The sequence below is a fragment of the Sus scrofa genome, chromosome 9, assembly GCF_000003025.6.
Source record: "Sus scrofa isolate TJ Tabasco breed Duroc chromosome 9, Sscrofa11.1, whole genome shotgun sequence".
In the NCBI taxonomy this organism is placed as follows: domain Eukaryota; kingdom Metazoa; phylum Chordata; class Mammalia; order Artiodactyla; family Suidae; genus Sus; species Sus scrofa.
In genome coordinates, this window is record NC_010451.4 from 12,212,687 (window position 1) to 12,233,689 (window position 21,003).

At 39.5% G+C, this 21,003-nt stretch overlaps 1 protein-coding gene across 1 annotated transcript in view; it reads right to left on the minus strand.

Moving 5' to 3' along the window:
• Window positions 1–21,003, minus strand: part of RSF1 (remodeling and spacing factor 1) — a gene marked incomplete in the record, with an annotated part of 156,297 nt that overhangs the window by 90,863 nt on the left and 44,431 nt on the right. The window contains 1 exon segment of the mRNA NM_001142834.2: window positions 14,637–14,728. Within this exon segment, the coding sequence (NP_001136306.2) occupies window positions 14,637–14,728 (92 nt within the window).

Below are 21,003 nucleotides of genomic sequence, written 5' to 3' on the forward strand. Positions count from 1 at the left end.
ACTATCCCTCAAGTACTAAGCACCAGAAAATACTCTATGCTTATTCTAAGAAGTATATTTATTTTATTTTATTTTGTATTTTTTGGCCACCCCACAGCATATGGAGATCTCAGGCCAGGAATCAAAACTGAGCCATAGTCGCAACCTATAATGAAAGGCCAGCAACACCAGATCCTTAACCCACTGTGCCAGGCCGAGGATCTAACCTGTATCCCAGCACTCCAGAGACGCCACTGACATGGTTGGGCCACAGTGGGAACTCCACATATTTATTTTTATATTTTTTAAAATGAAGAGAATCTGACAATATCTCTTTTTTCTTTGAAAAACTGTCTAAATCATTGGTATGGCATGCAGAGAAGTCACAAAATCAAAGAAAAACGGCGATAATAAATTACCATTTTTCTCAGAAATAATTCTGAGGCTAAAGTTAACTCCTTTAAAAGAACATTTATTAAAAATTAGCTTTCCCATTACTTTTTTTCTTTCTATGGCCACACCTGTGGTATATGGACGTTCTCAGGCCAGCTAGGGTCTATGCCACAGCCCCCAGAACACTAGATCCAAGCACAGCTGCGACATAAGCCACAGTTTCCAGCAATGCTGGATCCTTAATCCACTGAGCCAGGCCAGGGACTGAACCGGAATCCTCATGGATACTAGTCAGGGTCATTTCTGCTGAGCCGCAGTGGGAAGTCCTGAGAAACCTCTTTGTGACTCACCAAGTAAAAGGAATGTGAAGCTCAGTAAGGCCAAGGCCTATCCAACTAAGCAAGGTGTTAACAGGTTCCCGCAGAACTGCTAGTTTACATTTCCATTCGATGGCTTTCTTTATTTTTAGGAGGGTAATTCCACCTTAAAAGTAAAAAGTCATCAGCTAGAGTTTCAGGTTCCTTTACATTTGGATGATATGGGAGAGTGCATGCTAGCAGGTGCAGGATACAGCACTACAACAAATGCCCTTCTTGAGCTGAGCTGCCAGACCCCTCTCTCTCTTTCCCTCTCTATCATTACCAAGACTTACTGACTCTACCTTCCAAATAGCTCTCATATCTACTCTCTTTCCATACTTACTGCCAAAACCTTAATTCAGGCCTCTTCAGTGCTCAGGAGGGTTATCACAGCAACTTCCTTTCATGGCAACCCTAGGCCTCCGCTCACTGCCACTCTCGCTAGGTACTTTATATCATAGTGAAGCTAAGTCATTAGTAATTTCCTAACAAATGCCTGGTCACTGCACGAGTCTCAGTTCAACTGTGTTAGGAACACACTAATAAAATATGACAACCAGGAGTTCCCGTCGTGGCTCAGTGGTTAAGGCATCCGACTAGGAACCATGAGGTTGCAGGTTCGATCCCTGGCCTTGCTCACTGGGTTAAGGATCCGACGTTGCCGTGAGCTGTGGTGTAGCTTGCAGATGTGGCTCGGATCCCGTGTTGCTGTGGCTCTGGTGTAGGCCGGCGGCTACAGCTCCGATTAGACCCCTAGCCTGGCAATCTCCATATGCCATAGGAGCGGCCCTAGAAAAGGGGAAAAGACAAAAAAAAAAGAAGAAGAAGAAGAAAAGATATGACAAACAGAGGCCAAAGCTGACTGATTTGTGGTAGCATCGCAGTCTGCTAAATCCCAGCTTGGCAGGAAAAGATTAGGCTGGTAATGTGTGCTATGCAACAAAGAACAAGGCCTAGCAGATGTTAGATATCTGCTCTGGATTTAAACAGAATTTTGTATTAATTATGTCACTGACTTCAAAAGGAAAAGAAAAAGCTCTCCATAATACATATACACAATGGACTCACTATGAGAAAGACAGAAGATAAAGAGCCATGTAACAGGAAGGTAAAAATTCCATTAGAAACTGTTTAAGGTAACCAATGAGTACAACAAAGAAGTAAATGCAGAGTTAAGCTTGTTAGCAGCCAAGTGAAAGAAAACTGAAATTGCTTAAGTAATTCATCTAATATTGATGCATAAAAATGAAAAAACATTCACGGTGATTATAATCTATACCAAAGACAAATGTGAAGGGCAATTCTTGTGGTATTTCCAAGTACTGGATTCACAAAGTCTTGGGCTTAGATTTAAATGTTGGCTCTGGCACTTCCAGCAATGTGAGACTGGTCCAGTTATTTAGTTTCTCAAAATTAATTCCCTTGTGCATAAAAATGAGGATTCTATCTATTTCAAAGGTGAGCTATATAAGGAAAAGTATTACACACAGTGCCTGGAACATAGTGAACATTCAATATAGAAAGCATATGGTAGTTTCCATAATGGAGCTATACATAAATCCAAGAGGGAACATCTTTCTGATGAGAGAAGGAAGGCCTCAAGAAGAAAGTAATGTTTGATGTGAGATCTAAAGGATAAATGTTTGCCAAGAAAACAAGCTGGTGGGAAGGCATTCCGAGCAGGAGACACAGTACATGCAAAACCTCTGAAGAACAGAAAAGCATATTCTGTAAAGAACATCGAACGTGAGTCAAGAAGTAGGGCACACAGGAGAGAATTTCATCAGGTGCCACTGAAGAAAGTGGTTACATCATTGAGAGCTTGCAAGGTTAAGACAAAGTTGAGACTAAGTGAAAGAGAATGACCAAATAACTCTGAAAGTGATACACCAGTTACTTTTAAATCTCTGTGTTTAATGTCGGAATCATGGGCTCATACTGTTGGCAGTAAATGAATACACCACGGATTCAGCATGTGCGAGAGTACCGAGGAGTGAAAAACATTAATCTGGCTTTTGATATGTTGAGTTTGATTTGCTTATGTGACACCAATTCAGCAGGCAGTCAGGTAGATATAAATGAAGATATTTGTAATCTGAGCTAGAGTTAGAGCTTTGGGAATCAGCATTTGTGAAATTTTTCCTAGTAATAAACTGCCAGGGACACCTACTGCTTAGATTCTACACAAACACATTTGTTCCATCACTCAACGGGCCTAGAGCTGGGTAAATAAATGGTGGTCCAAAGGGCAGACACAGTTCTAATCTCCTTATGACCCAGCAGACAACGAATATAAGAGATAATGAAATCAGGCAAAAGCAGTTCCAGCAGCAGGTACAGATAAATCCTTTGCTCATCCTTATCCTTTTTATCGATACAACTGATGAACAAGAAGTGGCTTTCTTGTATTCTAATTTCATAAAGTAAAAGAAACAGAGAAATAGATGGTTACTATGCTTTCTGGATCAAGTGCCAAACTTTTCCTGTAAAGAGCCAAGAGTAGGTATTTTAGGCTTTGTGGGCCATACAGTCTGTTAAACAGACTACTCACTTGGCACTAGAGCATGAAAACAGCCACAGATCATATGTAAATGACTACATGCAGCCTACTCCACCTCCTTTCCCCTTTTGTAACTATAAGTTTGTTTTCTATGTCTGTGAATCTGTTTCTGTTTTATCAGTAAGTTCATTTGTGTCATAGTTTATTTTATTTTTTGTCTTTTTAGGGCTGTACCTGCGGCATATGGAGGTTCCCAGGCTAGGTGTTGAATCAGAGATATAGCCGCCAGCCTACACCACAGCCAGTACAGATCCCAGCCAGGTCTGCGACCTACACCACAGCTCACAGCAATGCTGGATCCTTAATCCACTGAGCGAGGCCAGGGATCAAACCCACATGGTCGTGGATACTAACTGGGTTCATCACCACTGAGCCGCGATGGGAACTCCTCTTTGCAGAATTTTTAATCATGGCCACTCTGACCAGTGTGAGGTAGTACCTCATTGTAGTTTTGACTGTCATTTCTCTAATAATTACCAACGTTGAGCACCTTTTCATGTGCCTACCGGCCATCCTTATGTCTTCTTTGGAGAAATGTCTGTTTGGGTCTTCTGCCCATTTTTGGATTGAACTGTTTCTTTTTTTGTAAGTGAGCTACGTGAGGTATTAGTATATTTTGGAAATTAATCCCTTGTGGGCTGCATCATTTGCAAACATTTTCTACCAGTCTGTAGGTTGTCTTTCCCATTTGTTGATGGTTTCCTTTGCTGTGCAAAAGCTTCTAAGTTTGATGAGGTCCCATTTGTTTATTTTTCTTTTATTTCTATTGCCTTGAGAGACTGACCTAAGAAAATACTGGTACAATATATGCCAGAGACTGCTTTGCCTATATGCTTTCTTCTAAGAGTTTGAGGGTGTCCAGTCTCATATTTAAGTTTATTTTTGTATATGGTATGAGGGGATGTTCTGACTGCACTGATTTACATGTGGCTATCCCGCTTTCCCAACACCATTTGCTGAAGGGACTGTCTTTTATCCATTGTTATGTCCAGGCCTCTTTTATCAAAGATTAACTGACCACAGGTATGTGGATTTATTTGAGAGCTCTCTATTCTGTTTCCACTGATCCATATGTCTGTTTTTGTGCCAATATCATGCTGTCTTGATTATGTAGCTTTGTAGTATTGTCTGAAGCCTGAGAGTTATACCTCTAGAAAATTATCATTCACCATAGCAAAGGAATAGAACACATGCCCTTAAAGCTCCTTCTCAAAAGTGTTACATATCACTTTTCCTTGCATTTAACTGACCAAGGCCAAATCACATGACCATGCCAAATCAAAACACCAGCAGAGGGATGCATATCCTTTCCAAAGCAAAGGGAACCAAATGTTTTACTGTTGTCCCACAGAGATCTGGCCACCTTGCTCCATCTTCCTGAGTTTGTGGCCACTCAAGAAAAGCTGACGTTTTTCTAATCTCTTTTACAAATAGGTATGGCCACGTGACTGCGTTCTTCCCAATGGAGTAAGATGTACACAACTTCTCCCTCACCTATTAAAAGAAAAGTGCTTCCCCTGGACTTAACTTCCTTTCTCCTTTCTGAAGTTGAAGTACATTGAATGACACAGAAAAGCAAAATGTCCTATGGTGTGTAACAATAAAATAAAAGGAACTTGGATCCCTAAGTAACCTCATGGAACACAACTGTCCTAGCGTCTAGACTAGTCAGATCGTTGTGATAGAGATAAGTAAATTTACTGCTTATTTAAGCAGTTACAGTTTGTTTTTTGTTGCTGTCGTTTTAAGCAATTGCATTTTGGAATCATCTTGTTACAGAAGTTTAGTCTCTACACTAGCATAGATTCACTTTACGTTTTGAGTAAAGATGTTCAATATGTAGTTGAGAATACTGGCTTTGAAACGAAGAAGATTCAGATTGAAAATATGACTCATTAGCACATGAGGTTTAAGGTCACAAGAGTAAGTAAGATAATCCAGGGAAAGCACATGAAATGAGACTAGAGGAGGGTACAGAACAAAACAAAGCTCTGTAGTGCAAAAAAACCTTCAGGGTCTTAGATAAAAAGAAAGATCTGGCAATGGAGCTTATTTGGAATAGAAAGAAAACCAGGAAAGTATTAAAGGAAAGAAGCCAAAAGATGAGTGTTTCCAAGAAAGAACGTCTAGGAGTTCCCATCATGGCGCAGCAGAAACTAATCTGGCTAGGAACCATGAGGTTGCAGGTTCGATTCCTGGCCTCGCTCAGTGGGTTAAGGATCTGGCATTGCCATGAGCTGTGGTGTAGGCCAGCAGACGCAGCTCGGATCTGGCGTTGCTGTGGCTGTGGTGTAGGCCAGCAGCTGTAACTCCGATTGGACCCCTAGGCTGGGAACTTCCATATGCCATGGGTGCAGCCCTGAAAAAAAGACAAAAGACAGAAGACAAAAGACAAAGAAAAAAAAAGAACATCTAGAGAAATTGAGAATAAATAGTATCACTTGAATTTAAGGACACTGTTCAAACGCTTGCACTGTAAAAGAAATTTTATTGGGATGGAGTTATGCAGAAGGAAATTTTCAATGGACTGAGGAGTGAATGAGAGATAAAAAATAGAACAGCAAATTTAAATAAATGGTTATTTTTAAAAGGTTCAGTTATAAAAGTAAGGTAATAGCTTCTAGATGGCCCATAATGGTCTTTACAGGCTGGTATTCCCTTCCCCTTATTCCTCCACTCTACCCCTCTTTGGTTATAAGCCAAATTTAGTGATTTCATTCCGACAAACAGAATACGGCAAAAGTAAAATTAAGTCATTTCCAAGATCTGGCTACGAAAAGACTTCTGTCTCAGGCACACTTTCTCACTCACTGTCTCTGTTGCAATGTTTCATGCTGTCCTCAGAGAAGCCATGACAACGAAGAGAATCCTATCAACGGGTGTATGACTGAGCTGGGAAGTAGATCCACTTCCAGCTGAGCATTCAGATGAAACTGCAAGCTGGGCTGACAGCGACTACATACAGCTTAATGACAGGCACTGACCCAGATTCCCAACACAAAAACTGTAAGACCATAAATGTTTGATGTTCATTGTTTTAAGTTGCTCTGTTCTGGAGTAAAGTGACATGCAAGCAGTAGATAATTAGAACGAAGGGGAAGAAGAGCAGATGAGTGGCAGCTGAAGGGAATTAAAGAGTTAACAGAGTTCACAGTTCATTAATAAAATAGCAGAGACTTGAGCATACCAAAAAGGATAAGGGGAGGAAGTTCTCTTTGGCACAGAAGGATGGGTTAAGGATCCAGTGTTGTCACCATAGCAGCTTCACTGCTGTGTCACTTCACAGCAGGTTACTGCTGTGGTGCAGGTATGACCCCAGGCCAGGAATTTCCGCTTGTGCGGCCAAGAAAAAAAGGAGGGGAATATACATTTATACATAAAGGTGTATACGTGTGTATAAACTTTACTACCGGGCAGTAAAATCTTAAGAATCAGGAAATAAAGACAGTAACTATGCACACAAAATTAGCAAATCTCAAACATCAAAGTAAAAAAATTACTATTATTATTTTCTTGGCTGCATCCACGGCATATGGATGGTCCCGGGCCAGAGACTGAACCTGTACCGCAGCAGCAACTCAAGCTGCTACGGTGACATGCCAGATCCTTAACCCACTCTATGACAAGAGAACTTCGAAAAATTATTTTTTGATATTGAATGACCAAATACATGTTATGGCAGGGGCAAAAAAACAAGTCTCAACAAAATTAACAGGATCAAAATCATACAAAGTACGTCCTACACAATGGAATGAAATTAGAAATTAATAACAGGAATAACTGGGAAAATTCACAAACATGTGGAAACAACATACCACTAAATAACCAATGGCTTTACAAAGAAATCACAGGGGAAAAGAGAAAAATACTTTGAGATGAATGAAAAAGAAATTCAACATAGTAATTTACGATATGAAGCTAAGCAGGGATTAGAAGAAATAGTTGAAAAGGCCCACATTGAAAAAGAGGAGTATCTCAAATTAATTACCTAAATTTCCACCTTAAGAAAAGAGCAAACTGAACACTAAAGCAGGTGGAAGGAAGAAAATAATCAAACTAAATAAAGCTTAAAAACTAAAGCCTCAGAAGGAAGAAAATAATCACATAGAAAAATAATAAAGAAATTCAATTATACCAGAAGGGGGTTCTGAAAAAGATAAAATTTATAAACCTGTTACCAGACTGACAAGAAAAAAAGAGAACATTGTATCAATAAAATGAGGAATGAGTGGAAACATTACTACTGACTCTACAGAAGTAAAAAGGATTACAAGTGACTACTATTAACAATTGTACAGCAATAAACTAGATCAGCTAGTAAAAGGGACAATTTCCTACAAAGGAAACTGAGCTAAGAAAATAAGTCAAAAAGAAATACAAATCAGAATAAACTTATGACAAGTTAAGAGAATGAGTAAACAAACAAAAAATTGTCAATAAAGAAAAACCCAAGCACACATGACTCCACTCTAAATTCCAATACCTCACAAACATTTGTACAAAAAAACATCAATTCAATTTATGAGGCCAGGGGGGAGTTCCTGTCATGGCGCAGTGGAAATGAATCTGACTAGGAACCATGAGTTTGCGGTTTGATCCCTGGCCTTGCTCAGTGGGTTAAGGATCCGGCGTTGCAGTGAGCTGTGGTGAAGGTCGCAGACGCAGGTCAGATCTGGCATTGCTGTGGCTGTGGCTGGCAGCTACAGCTCCGACTGGACCCCTAGCCTGGGAACCTCCATATGCCACGGGCGCAGCCCTAAAAAGCAAAACAAAACATATATATATACATATATACAGCCAGGAATTCCCAGGTTCCAAAACCAGGCACAGAGACACCTCAAGAAGGAAAAAAAAAAAAAAACCAATACCCCTTATGAACAAAGGTACAAAAATCCTCAAAAATAAATTAACCTGGGGGAAGAATAGATTGGGAGTTTGAGATTAGCAAATGCAAACTGTTATATACAGAATGGATAAACAACAAAGTTCTGTATACCACAAGGAACTATAAACAATATCCTGTGATAAACCATAATGGAAAAGAATATGAAAAATATATATATGTATAACTGAATCATTCTGCTGAATAGAAATTAACACAACACTGTAAATCAACTATATTTCAATAATATAAATTTTAAAAAGAACTGAAAGAAATAAGTGCTTGCTTTTTATACACAAACAAACAAACCACATCTGACAACATATAAAAAAGACTATGGACCACAATCAAGTGATTGCGGAATTGCAAAGTTTCAACAACAATGAAAGTTAATCAATATAATACATCACATCAATAGAATAAAGAACAAAATTCACATGGTTATCTCAATAGATGCAGAAAAAAAATATGACAAAATCCAATAGCTTTTATGATAAAAATACTGAACTAGGAAAAGCAGAGAATTTCCTCAGCCTGATACAGGACAGCAATGAAAACCCCTCAACATCATACTAAAAGCTCAAAGGCTGAAAGCTTTCCCCCCTAGGGAAAGCTTCGACAATGTAGCAGAGGTTCTAGCAGAGGCCTTATGTGAGAAAAGAAATAAAGGGCACCTGGAAAGGAAAGGGGGAAGTAAACCTATGGATGTGTGCAGGTGACATCATCTTGTATATAGAAGGTCTTACGAATTCACACACCCCAAAAGCTATCTGAACTAATAAATGAGTTTGGCAAAGTTATAAGATACACACTCAACATAAAAAATTAGTTGTACTTCTACACATTAGCAATGACTGATATGAAAATGAAATTAAGAAAACAATTCCAGGAGTTCCCGTCGTGGCGCAGTGGTTAACGAATCCGACTAGGAACCATGAGGTTGCGGGTTCGGTCCCTGCCCTTGCTCAGTGGGTTAACGATCCGGCGTTGCCGTGAGCTGTGGTGTAGGTTGCAGACGTGGCTCGGATCCCGCGTTGCTGTGGCTCTGGCGTAGGCCGGTGGCTGCAGCTCCGATTCAACCCCTAGCCTGGGAACCTCCACGTGCCGCGGGAGCGGCCCAAGAAATAGCAACAACAACAACAACAACAACAAAAGACAAAAAAAAAAAAAAAAAAAAAAAGAAAACAATTCCATTTATATAATACCATCAAAATGGCAAAATACTAAGTGTAAGATTAGAGTCAGAAAACTACAAAACATTTCTGAAAGAAACTAAAGTCCTACTAAATATTTTGAAAAACATCCTGTTTTCATGGATCAGAAAACAAAATTTTGTTAAGAAGCCAATATTCCCCAAATTTATCTACAGATTATATACAAGTCCCATAAAAACCTGGCATTTTTGCAGCCGTTCCTCAGACTCACAAGGAATTGAAATTAATGCAGAATAACCAAAATAATCTTGGAAAAGATGAACAATTTCAAAATTTACCACAAAGCTACAATAATCAAGACAATATGATACTAGTATAAATAACAAGTCAACAGAATAAAAATTTCAGAAATAAACTCTCACATTTATTGTCAACTGACCTTCTAACAAGGATGTCAAGGCAATTTAGTATGAGAAAGAATAATTTTTTAAACAAGTGATAATAGAATAAATGAATATCTACATGCAAAAGAATACAGCTGGACTCCTACCTGAGAGCATATTCAAAACTTACAGATCTAAATTAAGAGGTAAAACTACAAAACTCTTAGAACAAAATACGGAACTAAATCTTTATGACCTTAGGTTGGGCAATGGTTTCTTCTATATAACACCAAAGCACTAGACGCAAAAAGAAAAAAACTGGACTTACTCAAACATAAAACTTCCATGCATTGAAAGACATTACATAGATACCAAGAAGACAGCACATGCAATGGGAAAAAATATGTGCAAATCATGCATCTGGTAAGGTTCTAGTATCCCGAATATATAAAAAACCTTTAAAACTCAAAAACAAAATGACAAAACAACAAATTTAAAAATGGACAAGGATATAAACAGACATTTTTCCAAAGAAGATATACACAAAGGCCAAAAAAGCATATGAAAAGAATATTCAATATCATTTAGTCATAGGGAAATGTAAATCTAAACCACAAGGAGGTAATACTCTAATCTCACTAGAATGGCTAAAATCAATCAATCTATCAATCAAAGTCCTGGTAAAAGAGGGATGTCGAAAAGTGGAATGTCATGGTTTCCAGTGGAAATGTAAATTACTGTAGCTGTTTTGCAAAAGAGCCTGGCAGTTCTTCAAAATGCTAAACAAAGAATTACCATATGACCCAGCAATTCCACCCTAGATATATACTCAAAAAATTAAATCACAGGTCTACCCAAAAACCTATACACAAATGTTCACAGCAATACTATTTATATTAGCCAAAAGACAGAAAAGAAGCCAAATACTGTAAACCGAAGCGTGAATAAAATGTAGTATTATCTATAGGATGGAATGTTATTCAGGCATAAAAGGGATAAACTTCCAATATATGATACAACATGGGTGAACCTTGAAAATACCATGCTAAGTGAAAGGCACCAGATACAGAGGCTACCTATTATTGTATGATTCTATTTAAATGAAACATCCAGAACAGGCAAATCTATAGTCAGAAAACAGATTAGAGGTTGCTAAGGACTGGGGGAAGGAAGAAGTAATTGCTAACAGGTATGGGGTTTCTTTTTGGGGTGATAAAAATGTTCTGCTTTAGGAGTTCCCGTCGTGGTGCAGTGGTTAACGAATCCGACTAGGAACCATGAGGTTGCGGGTTCCGTCCCTGCCCTTGCTCAGTGGGTTAACCATCCGGTGTTGCCGTGAGCTGTGGTGTAGGCTTGGATCCCGCGTTGCTGTGGCTCTGGCGTAGGCCGGGGGCTGCAGCTCCAATTCGACCCCTAGCCTGGGAACCTCCATATGCCGTGGGAGCGGCCCAAGAAATAGCCAAAAAAAAAAAATGTTCTGCTTTAGATACTGGCGATGACTACAGAACCTTGTGAATATATTTTAAAAAACATGAATTATATACTTTCAAAGGGCAAAGTATGTGAATATATATCAATTCAAAAAAAGAGAGCTAGATCCTTGGTTATGACCATAAAACTGTTTATAAAACTGTCTCGTCTCAATTCTCAAATTTTATGAAGAAACCAAGAAGCAAGGGGGCAAAAATAGATTATCCATGGCCCCAACTGTTGTTAAGAGTGGGGTGAGGAAGCTCCCGTTACGGCTCAATGGAAATGCACCGGACTAGTATCCATGAGGACGCAGGTTCAATTTCTGGCCTCGATCAGTGGGTTGGGGATCCAGCATTGCCGTGAGCTGTGCTTGGATCTGGTGTTACTACGGCTGTGGTGTAGGCCGCCAGCTGCAGCTCCAATTCAACCCTGAGCCTGGGAACTTCCATATGCCAAAGGTGCAGCCCTAAAAAACAAAAACAAACAAACAAAAAGTAGAGCTGAGATTATTATACAAGATATTTCAACCTCAGTTCTCAATTCATAAAAATAAAGCAATCCACTTTATTTTATTTATTTATTGCTATTTCTTGGTTCCGCTTCCGCGGCATATGGAGATTCCCAGGCTAGGGGTCTAATCGGAGCCGTAGCCATCAGTCTACGCCAGAGCCACAGCAACACAAGATCCGAGCCACATCTGCGACCTACACCACAGCTCACGGCAACGCCGGATCCTTAACCCACTGAGCAAGGGCAGGGACCGAACCCGCAACCTCATGGTTCCTAGTCGGATTCGTTAACCACTGCGCCACGATAGGAACTCCAGCAACCCACTTTAATAAACAGATTTCAAAAGACCAAAGCCCTTTAAACATTGTTAAAATTAATGTCCGAAAATTCCAGCACCTCTTTTTACTGTCCAGACCTAGATTCTAAATCATTAATATTTTATTAAAGGCAAAACAGTAACTTCACTGGTATTTTTAAACATACTTTAATTAAAAATTTGCTTACTTAATCATTCATGGTTTAATATAGTTCAGAAATTTAATTAAACATTAGCTAGTTAATCAAGGCTCTTTAGAAAATCCCACAGCATCAAATTTATTTGTTTTGCTTTGTTTTTGACCCTGTCTGCACCATCTGGAAGTTCCTGGGCCAGGGATCGAACTCACACCACAAAAGCTACCAGAGCTGCTGCAGTGACAATGCCAGATCCTAAACCCAATGTGGCACAAGACAACTCCCAGAGCATAAAACTTTGAAATGCTGAGCCAACTTTCTGGGGCTTCAAACTTGTGCAAAAATATTGACCTCTATCTCATATTAGGTTTTTCAAAAGTTAAGAAGCTCATACCAGAGTTCCCTTGCGGCAGAGAAGGTTAAGGATCTGGTGTTGTCACTGTAATGGCTTTGGTCACTGCTGTGGTGAGGGTTCAATCCCTGGCCCAGAAGCTTCCACATACCGAGGGGTGGAGCCAGAAACAAAGACAAACAAACAAAAAACAGTGAGGGGGAAAAAAAAAGAAACTCCTACCACTGAGAGTTCAGGGTCTGTATCTCCTCTTCTTGAATCTGGGAGAACTGTGGTTGCTTCAATCAACAGAGTGAAAGTGACCTTTCATTTCAAATTCCCAACCCAGGGAGTCACTGAGCTGATTGAAATGAATATTGTGTTACGTCACTTAATTTGGAGGGTTGTGTTAAATGGCAAAGATAACCGGAATAGCACGTAATTTTTTTATCGTAAGAACAAGCAACTCTTGCTCCCTGACGGTTTTTCTTTTCATAATACTTTACAATCACAAACACCCCCCTCAAAAACAGGTATGAAAATACATGTATATGTAAACAGATATATACATATTTTAAAGAGGACAAGAAAATTACACAGGTTTCCAATCACCTAAAAATATAACCTAATGTTCTGGTATGGTGCAGTTCAAAATACTCCCTCCCCCCAAACTGTGTGGTTCTCAAAACTTAGACGCAATTCCAGATGATTTTTCCTGAATGGTCTTGCCCTTGACAGCGTTTATCCACAAGCCATCATTTTCTTTTCTTTTTTTTTTCTTTTTAAAAGGGCTGCACAAGGAGGTTCCCAGGCTAGGGGTCAAATCGGAGCTACAGCTGCTGGCATATGCCACAGTCCACGGCAATGCCAGATCCTTAACCACTGAGCGAGGCCAGGGATCGAACCTGCATCCTTTTGGATCCTAGTTGGGTTCGTTAACTGCTGAGCCATGACGGGAACATAAAGCAATCATGTTCTGATTACTCAGGTGGTTCTCCAGACAGCTTCAGCCTAGTGATAACTTAAAAGCCTTCTATACTGACTTTTCCATACTGGTCTTTGGATATTTTACTTTTTAAGTAAAGACAAATTCTGGCTCTGCCTACATATACCAAGTGATCTAAAGAAAAAAACGAGGAAGTTCCCATTGTGGCTCAGCAGTAAGGAACCCGACTAGTATCCATGAGGATGTGGGTTCAATCCCTGGTCTTGCTCAGTGAGTTAAGGATTCAGCGTTGCAGTGAGCTGTGGTCTAGGTCAGAGATGCAGCTCAGATCTGTGTTGCTGTTGCTGTGCTATAGGTGGGCAGTTGCAGCTCTGATTAGACCCTTAGCCTGGGAACTTCCATATGCCACAAGTGTGGCCCTAAAAAAACAAAGAAAAAAAGAACGAAAAAAATGACAACTTTATTGGGCCTTATCCGTATCTTAATTGATTTAATCAGGATGATTTTAAGGATCAACTGAGAGAAGACATGGAAAGTCCTGGGCAGTGTTAGGCACAAATAAATATAATACCTCTGAAATCTAACTTTAGGACTCTAGACTATTGTTTAGTAGCTGCAAAAGAGATCACATACTAATAGTAATCAGATGGATTTCTGAGTTCTATTTTGCAACTTTTAGGAGACCTCTTTACTTTTTGCTGTTGTTGTCTTAGGGTTGTACCTGTGGCATATGGAGGTTCCCAAGCTAGGGGTCAAATTGGAGCTGTAGGCCTATGCCACAGCCACACGGGATCCAAGCCCAGCCTGTGACCTATATCACAGCTCACAGCAATGCCCCATCCTTAACTCACCAAGCGAAACCAGAGATCCTCATGGATACTAGTCAGGTTTATTACCACTGAGCCACAATGAGAACCCCTTAGGAGACCATTTTAAAATTTAAAGCAGGGAATTCCCCTTGTGGCTCTACAGCCTTGATCAGTGGGTTAAGGATCCAGCATCGCTGTGAGCTATGGTATAGGTTGGCAGCTACAGCTCTGATTCGACCCCTAGCCTGGAAAACTTCCATATGCCATAGGTACGGCCCTAAAAAGCAAAAAAAAAAAAAAAAAAAAAGAGAGAGAGAAAGTTAAAGCATATTGTGAAATGGAACATCAATTTGTGATGTTAGAGTAATATTCTGTAGTGTGTAAGGTAATGTACAAATACTTACCTTGATCAAATATTTTTCCCATCTATCTGCTGTAACAGATTTGCCAATCTTTCTCATCAACTTCAAGTGGAGCTCCACCAATTCTTTCGGTACTTAAAAAGAAAAAAAAAAATACTGTTAGCCAGCAAAAGAAAACATTTGTAAACATTTACAATTATAAAAGACCTTTTCCCCATGCTGAATACTTTTTCAAAGTAAATGGTGACTCACTCGTCTTCCAGATCTCTGAATCAGAAAAGACTGTCCTAGGGCAAGAAATAAGTGAAAAACCACTTCCCTAAAATGAGCAGGAATATTCACATTTTCTTTCAAAACATCAGGAAGTAAGTGAACTCTAATGCAAACCGCAGACCTTGGGGTGACAGTAATGTGTCCATGTAGGTTCATCAATTGTCACGAATGTACCACGGCCGTGCGGGGATGTGCACAGCGAGGGAGGCTGCACATGTGTAGGGAAGATGGAACCTGGGATCTCCATCCTTTGCACTCAATATTTCTGTGAATCCAAAATTGCTCTAAAAAGTAAAGTCTACAAAAATTACCATCAAGTAAAAGAACTTAACTATACAACTAAAATTCCGACTGTATGTTTCTCCTATCATGTATTTGGCTTCTTTACTGAGATACCAGATCAAAGTATGGATTCACAGAACTAAAAAGGAATCAAGGAATATAAATTCTGAGTTGACGGATATCTCAGAAATACTCTAATCATTTTCAAACTGCTGCAGAAAACTACTCTTCTGATCTATCTGTTATCTAATGCGCTAAACTTGTCTATAGCATCTTTTTAAATCTTTGCTGACAACCTCCAGGAACAGAAAATTTACTTAACCTTCCAAAATTCTAATTATTAGACAGTTATCCTCACACGAAGTAAAAAAATCTGCCTCCCTATGTCTTCCTCCCCTGGTTCTTGCTCTTATTTTCTAGTTTCAAAGGAAATACTTTCAATTGCCTTTTACTGGAAACTTCAAACATTTGAAGATTGCGTTATCTTCCCTTAGGTTTTCTCTTCCAACTGGAAACAACCAGAGTTCCTCCAAACATCCCTTGGGCATGATATGATTATATGGTGTAATTTTATTAATTAGATCTGAGGGAAATAAAGGACATGCACACTTAGCATTTTGCAAATAATAAATACTGCTAGTAACCAAAGAGAAATTACAGGTGTATGATCTTATAAGTGTCCATAATCAAATACATTAGGAAAATGCCAGATGGAGAAATATATATTTATTTTTACCACAAAAATTCTTGAAGCCTTTATTGATTAGTCTTATATGCACTGCAAATATCCAAGACAGAGATATAATCTGCAGCAGTCCCTGACAAATTTTATCACGGAATCCTTTCTGTGAAACATACAATGTCTTACGTATACAACTGCTCTGAAGTATAGGCTGGGAAGCGATGGACTAATTACTTTCAATCATTCTTTCAGACCCTTTTATTTTCTACTAGAGCTACTTCTAACTTGAAACAACTCTGAAACATAAGAATATTTCCCGGAGCTCCCGTTGTGACTCAGCAGAAACAAATCCGACTAGGAACCATGAGGTTGCAGGTTTGATCCCTGGCCTCACTCAGTGAGCTGTGGTGTAGGTGGCAGACACGGCTCGGATCTGGCATTGCTGTGGCTCTGGCGAAGGTCAGCAGCAACAGCTCTGACTAGACCCCTAGCCTGGGAACCTCCATATGCTGCAGGTGCGGCCCTGAAGACAAAAAAAGAGTATTTCCCCATTCAACAAATTTCTGTAGGTCCACTATTAGTAAGCAAAAATAGTTTCTGCCTTTAATGAGCCTTCTTAAGAGAGTCTTCTCAGGAGGGTAGAAGGTCGGTGAGCTAAAGGTAAGAGATAGACATCTACGGCCATACCACCCGGAATGCACCCGATCTCATCTGGAGCTAAGGGACAGAAGCACATGAGGGATAAGAATAGACAGGTAAACAGACAATTAAACTAAGTGAAGACCAGAATGTATGAGACCGAAGGTGGGGAGGGGGGGAGAAAAGGGGGGAAGGATATTGTTTGCAAAAGTACAGCAGACATAACAGGCTGAAAAATAAGGTTAATATACGAAAATCAACTGCTTTCTTATTTACCAGTAATAAAAAACTGGAATTTCAAAGTAAAAAGAAAATATCATTTATATTAGCACCAAAAGAAAATTAAATATTTAGGTATAAACTAACAAAATATGTACAAGGTTTTTTTTTTTTTTTTTTTCTGGTCTTTTTGCCTTTTCTAGGGCCATACCCACAGCATATGGAGGTTCCCAGGCTAGGGGTCTAATCGGAGCTGCAGCTGCTGGCTTACGCCAGAGCCACAGCAAGGTGGGATCCAAGCCGCGTCTACGACACCAAAGCGCACAGCAATGGCAGATCCCTAACCCACTGAGCAAGGCAAGGGACTGAACCCTCAACCTCATGGTTCCTAGTCAGATTCATCAACCACTGCACCACGACGGGAACTCCTATACAAGGTTTTTAACAAGGAAAATTTTAAAGCTCTGACGAAAGAAATCAAAGATCCAAATAAATGGAGAGATATTCCATGTACATGGACAGGAAAATTAAATATTGTCTCTGTAACTTGATCTACAGATCCCAGTGCAATCCCTACAAATCCCAGCCAGTTATTTTGCAGAAGTTGACAAACAGACCTCAAGTTTATACGGAAAGGCAGAAGACCCAGAATTGCCCAAAAGTACTGAAGGACAATCCAAGGACTGATGCTACCTGACTTTTAAGACTTTCTCTAAAGCTACAGCAATCAAGACAGTGTGGTACTGGCAAAAGTCACACAGAGAAATGGAACAGAGTAAGAGCCCAGAAATACACCCCCACAAATAAGGTCAGTTGATCTTTGACAAAGGAGCAAAGACAATTAATTCAATGGAGTAAGGATAGCCTTTTCTTTTCTTTTCTCTCTCTCTCTCTCTTTTTTTTTTTTTTTCCTTTTTTTAGGGCTGCAAGTGCAGCATATGGAAGTTCCCAGGCTAGACGGTCTAATTGGAGCTGTAGCTGCCGGCCACAGCCACAGCCACAGCAACACAGGATCTCAGCCCCAAGTCTGCGACCTACACTATAGCTCATGGCAACACTGGATCCTTAACCTACTGAGTGAGGCCAGGGATCAAACCCACAACCTCACAGATACCAGTTCATTACCACTGCACAACAGCAACTCCCAAGGATAGTCTTTTCAACAGATAGTGCTGGAACGAATGGACATCTACTTGCAAAAACAACGACTCTAGACAGAGGCATGGATGGACCTAGAGATGATCACACTAAGTGAAATCCCGCAGAGAAAGATAAACACCATTATGATATCACTTACATGTGGAATCTAAAATACGACACAAATAAACCTATTACCTATGAAACAGAAGTAGACTCAGACACAGAGAACAGACTTGTGGTTGCCAAGGAGAAAGGAGGTTGGGGGAGGGATGGTCTGAACGTCTGGGGGTGCAGGTGCGAACTACTACATACGGAAGGGATACACAGCAAAGTCCTATTGTATAGCACAGGGAACTATATTCAATATCCCGAGACAAACCGTAATGGAAAAGGGTATAAAAAAAGACTGTATATATGTATAACTGAATTTGCCGTACAGCGGAAATTAACACAACATAGTAAATCAACTTTAAATAAAAAAAATAGACCCACTCCTCAAATGACAGAAAAGGAATGACAGGAATGGTGACTCGGTCTAAGAGAAGAGAAGGGCAAAGAAACCCTAAGACTTATGAGACATTTCCACCCCTAAGACCCCTACTGGACAAGGACTGATACAGGTAACCGGGCAAGGCCAACAGGAGAAAACCACATGTTTCTGGACCCCACATTGGTAACCCCCATCTTTGAGGGATTAAAAACCCCTATAAGACAACAGAGCAGGGGGACTCTTCTTCCCCATCCCAGCCTGTCCTGGGAGCTGTTTTCCTTTGCTAAAGCAAGACTTTGCTTGCTTTAAACAAATAAATAAAATGAAATAAAATTAGAAATAAAAGTCACCTTAAACAAACAAACAAACAAACAAACTGGAACTGGAAGCATCCAGAGAAAGGGCATAATCATAAAGAATCTTATAAGGCCAGGCTACAAAGTTTACATTTTATTTAAAAGTTTAAGCAGGAAAGTGTACTATAATTTAGAAGGATCTCAGCAACTGAACTGTAGGAAAGCAGGTTGCTTTTATTTGCTTATTTGTTTTAGCAGACGTTACTCATGGTAGAAATTAGATATAAATTCAGGAAAATATCAAACCAGAAAGATGGGAGTAACCTGAACTAAGGCAGAGTGGGAGAGAGAAGTAGGCAGATCTGTGAGATTTTTAGAAAACAAATAATAAAACTTAGGGATTGACAGTTTGTACAAAGTGAGTGAAGAAAAACTGAGGCAGTGACTTAAGCAACTGAGTAGCAATGCCAACGACAAGACATCAGGAAGAAAAAGACCAGGGCACCATCCTCAGCTCTTCCACCAAGACAAAGAGACCATGATTCTGGTCAAGGCTTCAAACACTGACTCTCAGATTCCCATCTGTCATAAAGGGCTGCACTGCCTATCTTACAGTTTTAAACACGCAAAAACGTTATATAAAGGTAAAACATCTTTATTTTACTTCTGCTATATTTGGGGAACCAAGGTCAGTTTCAATTTGTCCTTTTCTCTTTTACCCAAACACAGTGGTCCTCTGATTCTACCTTCCTACATCTCACCTGGGCTCAATTTCCTCAATTTCTCTAGGATATCATTGTACCTTTCCACTTCAGAAAAACAGGTAGGAATAATCTCCTATAACCAAACCAATCTTCGAAAAAAATACTGCTTTCATGTCACTTTCCAATTCATAAATATCTTTTATGGCTCCTAGTTTCCACAAAACTCGTCCAGATTTCTTGCCATAGTCACAGTCCCAACATTCATTTTCAAATCATGCTGACCTGTTCACTATCTACTAAGCATATCCAGCTCATGCCTATATGGGTTTTATTCAAGCCCTCCAGTTACCTGTTTTCTAACACTTGAATCATATTCATCTTTCAAAATCTCAAAAGTCTCTGATAGGCTCCCGATGGTCCTAGCGACGTCTTTGTCCTTGGAATGCCCATGACATTTATATTAGCTTTGCCACTCATTCAGCACTTAGGCCAAAGCTTCACACCTGTGTTTTATCTATATCTTCCACATCACAGATAAATGAAATCACACACACCCAAAAACATTTTGGCCGTACTTGCAACACGTGGGAGTTCCTGGGCCAGGGGATCAAACTGGTACCACCGCAGTGACAATGCCAGATCGTTAAACCACCAGGGAAACCCAAAATCACAAAAAGTTTTATATAATTGATATTATTTACAAAAATCGCAGTTCCTGTCATGGCTCAGGGAAACAAACCTGACTAGTTTGTTTCATGATTGAATACCATGAGGATATGGATTCAATCCCCGGTCCCGCTCAGTGGGTTAAGGATCTGGCATTGCTGTGGCTGCGGCACAGGCTGGCAGCTGTAGCTCTAATTTGACCCCTGGCTTGGGAACTTCCACAGGCCACATCTGCAGCCTTAAAAAAATAAAAATAAAATAAAATAAAAGCCAATGGAGCTCTCTTGTGGCACATCAGGTTAAGGATTTGGCGTTGTCACTGTAGTGGCTGGGTTTGATCCCTGGCCCAGGAACTTTCACATGCTGTGGGTATGCCCAGAAAAAAATTACCAGAGGACAAATATAAATGTATACAATAAATATGGCTTTAATCCCACTTTGCAAATGTAGTCACTGTTGATTTGCCATGTAGAAGTAGATTACTTGATTTGCTTATTAGAGCACTGGCTCTTACACAGCACTATCTAATAGAAATATAAAACAAGCCTCATATTTAAATTTTTCTAGTAGTTCATTCACAAAAGTAAAAAAAAAAATCAGTATTAATTTTAATAAGATGTTATTTAATACCATATGTACCAATGTTATTTCAATACATTATCAGTTTTAAAAATCTCAGAATTTTTACATTTTTTACTTGACATTTTACTTATGTTTAAAATTGAGGTATGATTGAGATATGACATAATATTAGTTTCAGGTGTACAACATAATGATTTAATAGTTGTATACATTACAAAATACTCACCACAACATAGGTCTAGTTAACATCCATCATCATACACAGTTACAATTTTTTCCTTATGTGTACTTGTACAATCAATCCTCTCAGCAACGTTCAAACACCTACTACACTATACAGCGGGAATTTAAACAACACTGCAAGTCGACTATACGTTAATGAAAAAATTAAATATGCACACGATCATTTTCTAAAACATGCACTAACAACCTGTAC